General features: G+C 38.8%; 1 protein-coding gene across 1 annotated transcript; it reads right to left on the bottom strand.

Annotated features, from left to right (window-relative positions):
* Positions 1-413: 413 nt before the first annotated feature.
* On the bottom strand, positions 414-6558 carry MSTN (myostatin). The gene is made up of 3 exons (XM_058839669.1): positions 6057-6558; positions 3855-4228; positions 414-1803 (listed from the first exon to the last, which is right to left on the bottom strand). The coding sequence occupies exons 1-3, from the start codon at positions 6427-6429 to the stop codon at positions 1423-1425; spliced, it is 1128 nt and encodes a 375-aa protein (XP_058695652.1). The 5' UTR covers positions 6430-6558; the 3' UTR covers positions 414-1422.
* Positions 6559-15402: the final 8844 nt, after the last annotated feature.

Here is a 15402-nt window from a genome sequence, read left to right as displayed (position 1 = left end):
AAATCCATGTACTATGTTTACTCAAATACAGAAAATACTTTGCTGCAAACTTTTAAATATAATAAAATGCATTTAATAGCAATCTTTTTTGGTTTCATCATTATTTATGAACATAACATTCAAAATATGGAAATTCAGTTGTGGATCAAAATGACCATAAAAACAGTAACCCAAAGAACCTTATAAACATGTCAACAGCCATCATTTATCCTAGATGGCTCTACCAATGTAAAAAACATATAAAATGTAGAATAATTCTTAACATATGGTTTACTTTGTTGCATTGTTCCTACATATTATTTGTGTTAAAATCCAGAAAATTATATTATGAAGAGAATATTGGTGTTTGTTTATTAAACTAAAGTACAGGTTAAAGTCATTCTTTTCTTGTGATGAACATATACCAACAGTGATTAAAAAATAAACATTTATTTACAAAATATTGATGCATACATATTACACAAGTCAGTTATATCAAAGTGGTTTTTAAACAATATCTGTAGCAACCAACTATTTGCATTGGTTTACCATAGTGCAAACGGTAATGTTGCAAGGCAGGTTAAAATGTGGGACTGCAATTTTAATGTTGGATTTATCTGCTGCCTTCTGTTTTTTCTATGGCTAGAAAACTATTCCTTTTAATTTAAAAAATATCTATTTCTTGCGAATGTTGAATAGTGTACCTGAGGATAGGGCAAATTCATTATTAAGCCTAAATTCTTTCACTTATATAACTATCTTTCTGTTTACTCAGCCTGCTTACGTAGCACCATTGCCATTGATTACTAACATACTAATGAGAAAAAGGAATGGAAACACGCTAAATACATTATGCCATCCCTAATTTCAGGGTTTGTCCATTTATGTGGAATTTCATCTGATACATTTCACAAGTATGCACTATATATTCAAGTGTTTAAGGATGAATCTGGTGGTATTGTGTAGTGGCGTATATGTTACCAGTATATATGTTCCTGTAAATATGATAATAAATGAAGCTGAGAAGAAAAGAACCTAAAAGCCTTCTGTCCTCAGGTGAGAAGGAGCTTGCCTTTGATTACCAATGTGTACTGAAATCTGCACATAAATTTGCATCCAAATGACTGAATATTGATTCCCTCATAATGTAAGAACTTGGTGGATTAAATCCGGTGATTTTTGATTGTAGCTTTTCTCTTTTGCTGGCTTACGAGCAGCCATCAGGTAATTACATTGTCCCTTAGTTCACGTTCTGTAGCTGGTGCTGGTAGCACACAGGAGGTCGGCAATGCCTTGTGTACGTAACTTCACAGTTTGAAAGACTGGTGAGGGGGTACAACTTTTTCTATTTTTTCTCTTTTTTTTTTCTCTTTTTTTTTCTTTCTTTTTTTTTTTTTTTTGGTAGCTTCCACGATTTGTGAAGCGGCGGATCTGACGAGGATCTCATGAGCACCCGCAGCGATCTACAACCATGGCCGGTATCTTGCCGTAGATGATTTGTTCCTTGCCGTTGAAGTACAGCATGTTGATGGGGGACATCTTGGTGGGCGTGCAGCAAGGGCCTGCCGAGCCCCTGGGGTTGGCTTGGTGCACGAGGTGGGTGTGGGGGTACTTTTGTAAAAACACAAATTCACATTCCCCGGAGCAATAGTTGGCTTTGTATCTTTTAGGAGCGATAATCCAATCCCATCCGAAAGCTTCGAAATCCACCGTCAGTGGGTAGCGGCAACATCGGGATTCTGTCGAGTGCTCGTCACAGTCGAGACCGAAATCTCTGCGGGACCGTTTTGGTGTGTCTGTGACTCTGACCTCTAAAAATGGGTTCTGTGAGAAGAGGAGAAGGAATTGGAATAATTTCTGAGGTAAGCCCAAGTTCACTAAAAACATGCAAACAATTTTTCAGATTATGAAATGAAGTTTGCAAACAAAATTTGACTTACAGTTCTTTTATAGTTATCTCTGTATTTCCCTGCTGTTTCTCTCCATAGAGCTTTAAGACCTGAGAATTTGTCTCTGAAATTACCATTGTCTCAGTGCTAGTATCTTTTAACTGCTATAAGAACAGATTTTTATTTTGATGTGGAGTTTGTTCGTTTGTTTGCTTGCTTTAAACTCCATAAGAGCTTTTTTTGAGTCCTTCCGAAATTCCCTTCATTAAAATCATATTGAATTCAGGCTTTCTGGATATCAACGAAAGATTTTTGTGCAGACCAAGGAGGACAAAAGTTGCTTCTCTATTACTTCCATGCTTGAATGACACTATGACTGAATGAATTTGGAGGGGCAGCTAAGTATTTTGACTCCTGGAAGAGTTCTGTGGCCAGGAATGTACTTTTGGCACATCTCTGAGCGACATGCCTCCTACCGAAGGTGTGTTTCCACAGTCACCAACTTAGTCTAGAAGGAAATTGCAACCTTCACGACCGTGAGTTTGAAAAAGTTCCCAAAGTTTCTCCCTTCCACACACTGATTTCTGCCCCATGTGTTGGTTTGGCACTGATGGGTCCATCCCTTGGAGACCATTCTTCAGGAGTTACAGCCCAGCTGACTTTGTTACACAGGTTTCCCTCTCCCCAGATACTTGTGAGCTGTGGAGCCGCTGGAAGTGCCCTTTCCAAAGGTAAATTATATGGGGAGGTGTTTGATGGGAGGGGCACCCCTGTCCCGGGAGGGGAGCTGCTGGAGAGGAGCTGGAGGGAAGAGAGATTTCCTCTCCTATTATCAGCTGTCCCTCTACCCCTTCTCTGCTGCTGAAATGTTTATTTATAGATGATGATAGCCATGTATGTATCATCATTTGAATGGATGGAGGTGGTAAGGACATGCCTGATCATGATATCCAGCTGGCCTGTTTCAAATACACGAGATCCACATTTGTATTGAATGTACAATCAAGATATCACAGAGTTTTCCTTTTAAGCACTTTTAAATTATATTATACTGCTGTGAAGTTAAATGTTGCATAAATATGGTTGGACACAATGTTTATTTCCAACCTAAATATTTCTATATTTCTGTGATCAACAGATTCACCTACTACATAGAAGTAAAAGTAGAATAATATTCTTCATACAGTATTCAAAAGGAGGTATCACTTGGTTGTGATAAATTCAGAAATTTGTATAGGTTGTAGATGATTAGTGATAAACAGAAACAAATAGCAAGGGAAGTGCTGTAATTTCACTTTAGGTTTACTTCAGGTGTAATTGTAGGTGCACTTCAGATGTAATTTTTTCATCTATTTTTATAAAAACAAACCAGATAGTTATTTTGTGCTCTTTCTTATCATGTCTCGATTATTGTATCAAGCAGAATTTCTCTATTCAGATATTTCTAATAGATAGAATGATACACTCTACCAAATAACGAAATGTGAAGATCTTAACATTATGAACATCTGTTCTTACCTTCATAAAGAGACAATTTTTGTTGTTGTTAATAGAAAATATACATATAGAGAGTACGTAGGAACTCCCTTGACTTCTCAATATTGGAAGCATCTTTCCTAACCAGTGAAAGAATCTAAAGACTGTTTTTTAACATTAAGTAAAATAGCTTCTTATTAAGAAGTATTTGCTCTCAAAATTGAAAACAATGTTACTTTTATAGTATCATCTATCAGTAATTGCCAAAACCTTTTCTAGTTACTGCCTTGCAATGTCTCTCTGAAATACTGCAATTTCTTTCAATTTTTTAGATAGGGAAATGGAGGCAGAGGAAAGCTATTGATTTCTGGCATAATCACAGAGCAAAGAATGAATGAATTGAATACCCAGAACTTTTATCTTCCATTCCCTAAACAATGCATCCATTTTATCCTTAAAACAGAACTTAAATGCTTTTCAATCAAATGGGATTTTTCTAAATAGACTTACCAATCCATCTTCCCCCGGTCCTGGGAAAGTTACAGCAAGATTCCGTCCGTTCTCATCAAAAGCTTTTATTTCGATGCCTAAATTGGATTCAGGCTGTTTGAGCCAGTTTTGCAACACTGTCTTCACATCAATACTCTGCCAAATACCGGTGCCTGGGTTCATGTCAAGTTTCAAAGATCGAATTCCAGTGTATCTTGTACCATCTTTCATGGGTTTAATAAGTCTCAGGATCTGCACAAACACCGTTGTAGGTTTTTGGACTTGCCTCAAGTATATCCACAATTGTGCTTTTACTACTTTGTTATATTGTATTTTAGAGCTAAACTTAAAGAAGCAACATTTTGGTTTTCCCTCCATTTGTACAAGAAAATCAGCTATAAATGAATGGAAAGAACAGATTACTGAACAGGGAACAAGAAAAAATGCGTATATAAACCTGACTATTTTTTTTTCAGACTGTATAGAAAATATTACATGATGTTATAAAGAGTACCAGTAACAAAGTGGATTTAACTTAATTCATTTTCTATGGTTTACACTCTGCAGCAATTTTAGTGGATGTCAACAAAATTATTATTCTATCACCTACTATCAATTCACTTCTGCCAGTCACCTCCTGAGGACCTTCATAAAGCACGCAGAATAGCAGCTTTGCATAAGCTGACTCAACACGTGTGTGGTGATCCAGCTATTTCTAATTTACTCCAAAGCCTCAGCCTGCTGCAGACCATACAGCCCTGGGCAAACTGCACAAACACTTACATTTATTTTCTCAGTGGGAAGAAAATAATTGAGGGGATTAATATAAGGATCATTTTGTTTTCATTTGAATAATATTAGAGAAAAGTCACATGCAGCGCTGCGTTCCTCCTTCCTGTAGCCTACGATGCAGCTGTCATACCTAGTCATGGCAATATCTTTCCATGCCAGGATAAAATGGGTAGTACTAATCCTAAATGGTGCAGGGCTTTAACGTTCATAAATCTCATCACTTAAGATACCTGTCTCTTTAGTGAATTTAAAATAGCTCATGGGCTTTTTATAAGAGGTAGGAAATGAACTCAGAGCAATGAAATACAGTGACTTTTCTTCAGTCACTGTAACTATGTAGCAGTTTGATTAAAAATGGTTATAAGCCCTTGAATATAAAAGTCTGGAATAAAAGTGCAGGCAGACCTCAGCTTTGTGATAAGGCTGCAGTAAAATAATGTTATTAAGTGCCCATCTTAATAATTACTAAGTTGAAAAATTTCAGTGAAAAATTTACTTTTTCATCTCTGGGCTCATTTTTAGCTGGTGAGAGCAGCTGATACAATTCTCGTCTGCATATCATAACGATATCTATAACTGCTAACATGCCTTATATGTCCTGTCATATTTTTCCTTTTTGACATCATATTCATAAGTGTTATTTAAAAAAACAGCTGCCATAGTCAAATACTTTAGCTGATGAAGAACATGAGATACTACAGTATTAACTGTGCAAAAGATACTTGATAGGAGCCATAGCAGATGTTTAGCACTCGAAAGATAACTCAGAATCTGCTCATTCAGTAAATGCCTTCATTCTTCCTTGGCACGGTTACGTGAGCTGATTGCTATAGCACGGACATTTTTGCATTTAATCTGTTACACACATATTTGCTTTAAATATATAGTTTTAACTCCGAGGTGGGTGGTGCTAGTTTATGGGATCAGCAAAGAGGCAAGAATTTAACTCTCTACTTGCACTTGCTGTAGCATGTTGCAGTTAGGTAGGTGTAGTGCTCTAAGCTGCATTTCTGTTGATTTCTATTGCTTCCAAAAATACTGGCCAGTGAAACCTCCCTCACAAAATTATAGTTCTCTCATTATCTGCACTTGTACTTTATATTTGCAAGAGGAAATGCCCCGAGTGCTGCAGATAACGAAGTTCACTAAACTGCAGATCTCCCTTTGCTTTCTAAGGCAATGGGTAAATCCTGAGTGCTACAGGGCACACACATTATAAGGAGCTGAAAACCAAACAGTAAAACAAAGGATCGCCACACGGTCATTTGAACCTGGCTCAAATTCTTTAGAAATAACGCTCTTCTCCCTCCCTCCAGCAGACTTCAGCCAGCAGCCTGTTGGGAGAGCCTGAGGAGGAGTTGTGTGGCTCTACAGCAGGGAGACAACTCTCTCGGAGGGGCGGTGGGAGGTGAAAGAAGCAGGGTTACTTACACTCTGTAGGCATTGTGATAATCGTTTCGGTGGTGGCATGATAGTCATCATCTTCCAAAGAGCCATCGCTACTGTCATCTCTCTGCACATCATACTGATCAATCAGTTCCTGCAGTGGAGGAGCCTTGGGTAAAAGTTGTTTAATAACATCCCTGCTAATGTTAGGAGCTTGTTCCAGACGCAGTTTGCTGAGGATTTGAATTTTTATGGCTTCTATTCTGGAAGATTTTGTATTCTGTCTCCACGTACAAGCATTGCACAGTCCGTCCTTTTCAGCGTTCTCTGTGGGCTGACTACTGTCATCAAGAGCCACCGGATCAACCGAAATCAGCATGAACAGGTAAATAGAAGCATAGAGCACTAGCTTTTGCATGATCTCACATTCAGTGCAGCACTTTTCCCTTCTTTTTTTTCCCCCTCCCCCTTTCCCTTTCAGTACTAAACAGATCCGTGAAAGCAAATGCAATCTGAGAGACAGCTTGCCACACTGGTGTACCTTATATATTCCAAGGGGGCTTTTTATACTCCAACTTTGATTAGGCTCATGTCGTCAAACCCGACGATTGGTTGCTGTCCCAACAATGAATCTGGCTGTCAGAGGGTAAAGCCCTGTCGATCACAAGTCACTAGACAGCGTTTAGTTACAGCCAAGGGTGAACTGATTTATCTGGGTACTTTGCAGAGGATATGCCTTCACATTCTGAAAGGATATATTTCCCAAGTATTGTGGGCAGCAGTACTGAAAGACAGCACTGTCATTCTTAAATATTATACTAACTGTGTACTTGTACTATGAATCAAGAGAAACCTTGCTCTAAACTTGCTTTAGGCTTCTACCAGTCTTTCTGACTTGAAAGTTTGTTCTATTTAAAATAAAATCCCAAGGGGTTACTTTTAGCAGGCAGGAAAATAATACTTTAGAAATGGATTAAGAGTACTAATTTATGTTGTTCAACAACTAATATATATTCAGCAGTTCTTGTTTCAGAAAAGCTTGCTGGGTTTTCTTAGACACTAGCTAATGCAGTATTTTGTGCATATCTGACACTATGCAAATGCCTGTCTTATTTGTTTGCCCCTTTAGCATATATTAAAATACACAGAACAAATCCTTTACTGAATTAACAATCAGTAATGAAAAATGAGTCTCTCCTCTCTTCATGCTGTCACCAGAATCCTGGGCAGTAAATTAAGTAGCTTTAGTAGCAAAGGTATTTTTAAGGAATATCTTTAGCTACTCACTCTAATACTAAACAGGAATACTTCAACTTGCTTTTTTCATTATTAGTGAAAGCATTAAAAGACTTAAAATATTTAAATCTCTACTGTGTCTCTGTCTTCTCCTTGTAACCTTTTCTTTCACTTCAAAATGTCTCTGTATTATGTCAACTTAAGTGATATCTCTGTGCTTTTTTACTTTCCACTCAAATACTTAGAAATTCTCTTATGTCCTGCTTATATGTTAAAAATACAGATTTCATATGCTTTCTGCATAAGACATACATCTCTGTGTGATTGTATTGGTTATGGCTTATAAAATCTTACGTTTGCTCTTAAAATCAAATGTAGTTCACATTTGATATGCTGCTAGCAATAATTATGGAGCTCACACTTAATGAGAGGGGTGAGGGGGTTAACACAGGCTGCATGTCACAGCAAACAGAAACTCTGGAACTGGTATGTATTGTATACATTTGTATATTTGGAATCTATGTATTACAACAATGGGAAATCCTGGAATTTCATGCAATATGCCAAAGTTTCTCTAATTTAGGACTGAATTTTCAGTTTCTCACAGAGTTTATTTTCTTTTTCCATTCTGATTACACCTAAAAATATGTCAGACAAAGTGTTTTGCATGTGTTTCTGTAGGAAAAATGTTAGTATAAGTAAAGCTGTGGACAGAACTCTAAAAAAAATTTTTTTTCCTCCTGGTCATTCATATTCTTTTTTGTGTCACCTCTCCAGGGCATGCAAATTCACTGTTTACCACAGAACTGAGCCTAATATTCAGCTAATAACCAGTGACCTAAATCACAAGTATTCAATTGAAATTGATTGTCCTGCCCTGGTGTAAAGTTTGTGCAAGTAATAGATGTATCATGCTCACACATTCCAGGCATATAGCTTTAGGGTCAGACCCTGATATTTTGATTTTAGCCAAAAGCCACGTTCAAAGCAAGCATTTTGCTGCCTTACCTCCTGAGCATTTGATTTTTGCACCGAGACCGATGCAGCTACTCTCAACATGTGGTAACATAAATGGGCCGTGCTTCACTGGAACAAGAAGACAGGAGTTTGCAGTGCAGACTGCCTGCCATGGCTATAACATCTTTAAAACAGACTCTTAGTGCATTTCAAGTGCTGGAAATGTGTTTTTATAGAAGATGCATAGGATGATTCACAGTAAGTGCTTTCTGAAAAGCACTGACCTGATAGTGAATTTTGGGGGGATTTAAGTTGGGGGCTGCTTGCCATTTCTATAGTTAATGTCATAATAAAATTATTTTTTATTATTTCTTAATTTTAAACTATATTTAATCATATGGCTATAGAAGGGAAAGTGGAAGTTTCCCCAAGTGGAAACTTTGACAGGTACCACATTTCAGAGCAGAAACAGTTTAAGATAATGCTCCATCAATAATGATGGAAATAATGATGCAGTCATTGATATGAAAGTAATTCAGTGTTCTGGCAGACCATGGCTAAAAGCCCAGGGAGAGGGGCAAGAGAGGTGCTCAGCAAAGCAGCGCCTCAGCACCGTGATCCTCTTGGGCCGTGCTCTGCAGCCACACTGGGCCCTCGCCTGCTCCTTCTCCTGCAAGTCCTCCCGCTCTGGCTGGCTACCATGAACATGCAGAGCTTCACGGCTCTTTTCCCAGTTTTCTGCAGAGAGTCCATTAATCTGCAAGCAGGAGTCCCTTTGCTCCCTTCTGTGCAGCATTTATTTATGGCTGCAGCACCAAGGCCTTCTCCTGTAAGCCCAAAACCCCGGGGAGCTCTGGGCAAGGGCTCAGCTTGCTCTCAGGTGTCACGGGTGGCAAACAGACCCTGCTGAGCACCGCTGGTTAGGAGGCAGCAAGAGCAGCTGGAATGTGACACAGGGACTGGGGGGGACAAAAGCACCCCAGAATTCACCAGCAGCTGCACAACAGAGAGCAGTATTTTTCCATTTCCCTCATAAAATGCATTTCATATGTACTCTAAATACAGGCTGTTAGTAGAATACTTTTCATCTTTTATGGTTGCTGGCTTATTCTTTTTTTCTCTGAAATTGCAAGAATTTAGGAAAAAGCACAAAGTTGCACTTGATCAGGAGCCATTGAAGGATCTAATCTATTTGATAATAATAATAGAATATGTGATTTATTTTTCTGTCTGACTGGAATTGTAGTGGTTTTGGAAAAATTATGATGACTACAAGTGATGAAAGGTGATGACTACAGAAGTAGGTGATAGAAGAGAAAAAAATAAGTGATGAGGAAAAAAGGTAAAAATTTTTCTAAAATTTATTAGGTAAAAAAATAATTTAAAAAACCTCAACAGCAACAAAACCCTACCACATTATCACTAGCAAAACTAAAGAAGAGTTAAAAATGAAATGCACATCTTACTGAACTTTATGGCATTTTAATATTATCTTTGGGATTTGTGTCATTCTACCCGTTGTGCCTGCCAATAGTGAATAGTATTCCCAATCCTGACTATGCGAAGATCATGGCTCAAGGCCCCCAAAATCAAGCACAGCAAGAATGTTCCTTTGTAAAGGAAAAAGGCATACATCTGTCTACCTGGCAACTTCTCCTCTACTTTCCTCCTTCCACCATCAGCTTTTGGAAAACCTTAAAAAAAAAATTAAAAAAAAAAAAAATTAAAAAAGGGAAAATAATCCAAACCCACCCCCTACAAATTTGATAAAGAGGTTTCAAAGACATGCTGTAACTGCAAGTTCTATGGAAAAACAGTGACTGCACAGAGGAAAAGGAGATTACTAATGCCCTCCCTGAGGAGAAGGCGAGCAGAGCCCAAGCATTACCCATCCTTTTTGGCAGGCTCTCGTCAGGCAGGGAGCTCGTGCTCCCTCGGCAGCGCTCAGCACGCCGCTCGCCCTGGAGCATCCACAGCCTGTCACCCCTGCCCGGCCAGCAGCGCACAGGGACAGCAGGCTGAGAGCTCAGCTTGTTTTGGGGGAAGACCAAATGGACATGGAAGGCAACCAGGACATTTCTGAGAAAAGGGAGAGTTACAGGAGTATGAAGGAGCTGCTTTCCTGGCAGGGGAGGAAAGGGACATGGGTTATAACCCTGCCAGCAACTGGACGACTTCATCCTGCTGTAGGCTACATTTTCAAACACTTCCTTACAGCCTGCAGGATCAGAAATTCACTTTTCTTTATTCTGTTGCTTAAGTTAAATGAAATAGTTCTCCTAATTGATTCACCTCAGAAGGTAGAACTGGAAGAAACAAAGCAGGTGTTGCAAAATGCACTGTAAATCTGTGATTGCTATTTGTGTTGATGTCAAGTCCTACCTCTGAACCAGTTGGCTTCTCTCCCTGGTTTGCTTATAAGGAAGAGATAACATTCTTCCTGAGCTGCTGAAGAAGGTACTAATTGAGTAAGCTTTTTTCTCACTTTTGTCAGCACAAAGCCTAAATTCAAGAATAACAAAGTGAAATGGATAGAAAGCTCCATTTTAAATCTTTTTGGACTAGACTCATCTCTCTCTTTGCTGTGTAAGCTGGAAATAATGTTTGTGCAGTTATTTGGTTTGGAACAGTTAAATTTAAATAGACAAATTCAAATATATAAAATGTATTGGAGTGAGGGTGTTTCAAGTGCTTAACTATTAGTCCAGCTCACCAGGTGCTTTCTTTTAGCCACCTGAACCACAAGATGAATGCATTACTTTGAATCACAAAGCAGATATAACACCATGTCTATAAAACACCTAGAAAGAACTCTTGCAATAACAAAACGCCTATGGAGGCATCATCCCAATTACATTATGTAAATGCATCTACTGCAAGGCAAACACAGCCACTTTTAAACTTATTGCCATGAGCTAAAATATGAAGGCTGTAACTTGTGTGAGTTCTTGCTCTGGAACAAATGGCCTGGAAGAGTTTATCCTTTGCTATACTATTTTTTTTCCCCCTATAAAAAGTAGTCATATATAACATTCTAAGCATTCTGCTGTATCAGCTACTGGAAATCAACTTCATAGATGTTGATGGTATGAATATTCAATTCCCTTAGCTTACCAAGAAAGAAATACACCTTGGTTTTACCAGTTCTGAGTTCTAGATATCCTATTTCACACAGGAAGAGAGCAGGTGTGGCTCAGGGTATGGATGCCTTGGTACACTGACATCTGGATGGGGTATCCTGCAACTCCTTCTCAACCCCTGCTGGCAGGTGGCTTTTCCATGAAGACCGAGGCATTCAGCAATTTGGGATTTTTAGTGATTTCCCACGAGGAGTGTGTGGTTTGAGTACCAGGACAAAATGTCACTGTCTGGCAGATGATTTCCTGCACTCAGGAGCTGTAGGTGTTGCACTGGTGAGTCCTGCCTGCTAAGGAGTGTCTCACAAGCCACGACATGCAATTGTGCAATGGATAAAATGGGGAAACAGGTAAAACTGGTGGCAAAGGGATGCTGTGGCTGTTTCAGCCCATGATGCACCTCTCACCTTGCCCAAAAGATGCTGCTGAACGTAGGTTTTGGGGAAGTTGTACAGGGTTACCTTCAGCTTCTGGCCATCTCCCTCCTGCCTGCAGCTTTTGTGTTGCTGTGTATAATTGTGCCTGTGCAATTAGGCCAAAAATGCCCTGTTGCTTTTTTCTCTCCTGCATGTTACAGTACACATTGCTCCAGAACCAACCTGATACAACAGTTGAAATGAAACCCAGAAACAGGGAAGTATATTAAGTTCATTAGAAACTTCTAAGGAAGAATGCAGTTATAGTGAAAGCTTCCAGTTTTTCTGAGTTCTTTTGTATTTCATTATTTTCCTCTGCAGCCTTTACTGTGGTGTCTATATATATGTAAAAGAGCCCTGTTAAATATCTAGTTAATTCTAAGGGTTCTGCCCTCTTAAAGGATGCTGTCTTTTCTTTTTTTTCTTTACAGTTGTAGGTTTTCTGCTTTTACCCAGATTTCCTGACATTCATCCTGACTTTCATCTTCAATGTCTTTTAAAATAGCTGTCTCAGCTGCTGCATTGCTGATGGGAAACCTTGGATTCCTCTCTAGAGTTGTTACTGCTCTTGGAGTGGTTTCACTTTTGCATTTGCACAAAGTGCTTGAAATACCAAATATATTATCTCGGCATCACTGACTACAAGAATGCTTGTATTTTCTCAGAGGCAGAGCTCTTCGAAGGGTATTTTCACCCCAGGAGGTCAGTGATTTTATGTGAGTGGCCTGTCCTCTGCTGGGTTCTTCTGGAACAGCATCTGCTGGGAAGCGAGGGCCTCTGCTCTGAAAAAGTTTTTTCCTTTATCTGTTTCTTTTTCTTTTCTTTTTCTTTTTAATTTTATTTATTTTATTAATACATATTTAATACATTAAAACTCTCTGGTGTTTCTGTCTTGTCTCAAATCACCTCACGGTCCCCTGGCTCATCTCCATAGACTTCAAGTGTACTTCAGCACAGCAAGTGTGTCTTGGAGCCACCAGCTCAGGGCTCTCACTTGCATCCCATCCCTCTAATCCTGGCATGTCATCCCACAGCTTGTCATGGCCAATCCTGACATTATCCCCTCTCCCTTCAACTCTAGTTTGAAGCTCTGTCAATCAGCTCTTCTGGCTCATAAGCAAAGACCTTTGAGGAAGGTGAATTCCAGCAATAAGATGAAGTTATGGCAAAATTAAGCTTCTTTCCTTCCTGCCAGCACACGGTCAGCTTTAGACAGGCTAATTTGAGGCACTAGGATTGAATGAAAAGTGTTGGTAACATTCTCCAAGAAATCAAGCAACATTCAGATATGCAGTCATCCAAGAAGGCCTTTGAATCTGGCATATTCATCAGCAAAGGTCAAATTTACAACTTAGAGATGGACTATCCTGATTCAACCCTGACATTAAAAATGCTGGGAATATAAATTTTTAATAACCCTATAGAAAAAAAGTTAATCAGCTATTTTCTTATGATGAAATATAACATATTACAAATGTATAACCCTACAAAGTCATTTAATGTCCTAAGTGTGTTATGGGAAAAAGCAGGCACAAAAGGCTGTGGTTTCTGAGGAAGCTGCTTCTTTTAAAGTAAGACCTGAAGAATCAGGTATTTATGAAAACCCCTGTACAAAATAATGCAGAGACAGGAAATCACATAAGCTGCTTTAGGGTTTTAGAGGACAAAGAGCAGATCAGAGACTGTGTAAAATTTCTTGACGTATTTGATTCTCATTTGGAGAAAAAGAACATAAATGCTAAGTTTTTTTAATAAATTAGGTACCTTTGAAGGATTTTCACATAACTAGTACAAATGTTTAAAGGTGTTGGGGCATCCAAGAAGAAACTCAGCTTTTACTCCCCCTCCTTTATTTATCTTTCATTATTTGTTGTTCACTCCCTGCTGATGCAGTAAAGATATTCTCTATTTATGAGCTCTGTTATGAAGCATCACATAAGAGTATCAACTGAAGGAAAGCTGCCTATACTGGCTAAAGCTTTAGCTTTACTGCCTTTTTCTCTTGGGAATTGCCTCTGGATACTCCAGCAGACACAATTCCTAGCAATTTTAAAGGCTGATGCTTTAAAAATTTACAAGTTTGCTTTCGGTTTTTGTTTTTTATCCTTGAGATTTCAAGGTTTTTTCTCCCATCAGCCTGCTAGTTGGCAGCATTAGCCAACTGGTTGATAGGAAACAAGGATAAACCACAAAGGGAATTGACTGTTTTGGGGTGCTTTACCTTCAGTCACAGACTTTCAAACCCCCTCTACCATTCTGCAGTATAAAACTATTTAAGAATTAACCCTTCAAAGCAAAAAGCCTGACTATCACTGTATCCATGGCTATAAGCATTCATGGAAATAATCTAAAGATTTTATACTCTCTGTTGACAATGCAAATGATTGAAAGGATGCATAAAAATAGGAATTCACATAGGAAATCTGAAATTGTTACAGTGGCTGTTGCTTCAAAGTTTAGTTTTAAGATGTCCTAGCATAATGAAGGCTGGAGAATGGCTTTTACTGAGTGGATCTGGAAGAGTTAATGGAGAAAAATATTCCATGGATACCCAGATTAATAGATACAGAGTTATTTGTTTGCTACTGACTTTGTGATAAGTACACAAAGCTTTTTTTATGTCGAGTGAACTTTGTACCAGGGTTTTTCCAGTACATAAATCTGAGGAACTTCACAACTGCTTCTGAAGTTTTGAGAAGAAAAAAGACTTGCTGCATACAAAACCGAGGTTACGATCAAATAAAAATATAATCACTTGACCAAACTTAAGACTTTTCAGACCACACTAATAAAAGATTGATGGTACAATTAGGAATGCAATGCAAACTGGAGATAAAATTGACTACATCAAATTACTTGATTATACTTTCTTCAATTTACTGAAGTAGCTCAACGTTAAGAAATGGAAACATTTTGTCATTTTGTCCAAAGCCTCTAGAACAAAGGGAAATGAATGAATAACTATTGAATTGTGCACTTGCCTTCTTTGCAAATTCTAAACTTTAATTGATGTATCTAATGATTTATATGAATAACTTTGAGAAAGCAGTGTGGTAAATTTTAACATCCCAGTAATAACTTGGTAGAGAGGTTAAACATTGGGGTTAAGCTGTTCTTTGGGAACTGGCATTATTACAGTTCCTACAACACACTCGTCATGCTTTATGCACCTCTTCCCTCTCAAATGAGTGTGTTTGCCAACCTTTCCCATATCCTTCTTCCTTGGGAAGATAACAGGCACTGCGGATCAGAGCATGGCTGGCTGGATGCTTGTGCTGGAAAGAAGGGCAGTCAGGGGATCCACACCCTTACCAGAAACACACCAAACTATCACCTCACAGGAGAAGGGCCGTGGTGGCCTGGCCAAACCTTTCCTCTTTCTGTACAGAATCAATAAAATCAGCAAATGGTACAGGGAGGTGTTTCTACTTCAGTTTTCTCACAGCACAGTCCTCACGGAGTTTCTCTTTCAGTATAAAAGCAGACAGCACAAGAACACTCAACACAAGCATTCCCAGTCCTGGGAATTTGTGGAGGTTAAGGGAAGACTAACAAGCGCTCTGCAGATGCTTGCTTTGTGAAGTAACAGCTATGGAGCATGGGAATGGTGGCTCCCTTTCTCCCAGATGCAGGTTGTGGTGACAC

Source organism: Poecile atricapillus, chromosome 5, assembly GCF_030490865.1.
Source record: "Poecile atricapillus isolate bPoeAtr1 chromosome 5, bPoeAtr1.hap1, whole genome shotgun sequence".
Taxonomy (NCBI): Eukaryota; Metazoa; Chordata; class Aves; order Passeriformes; family Paridae; genus Poecile; species Poecile atricapillus.
The sequence above is the reverse complement of the archived record's forward strand: the minus strand, read 5'-3'. Positions and strand labels throughout refer to the sequence as shown.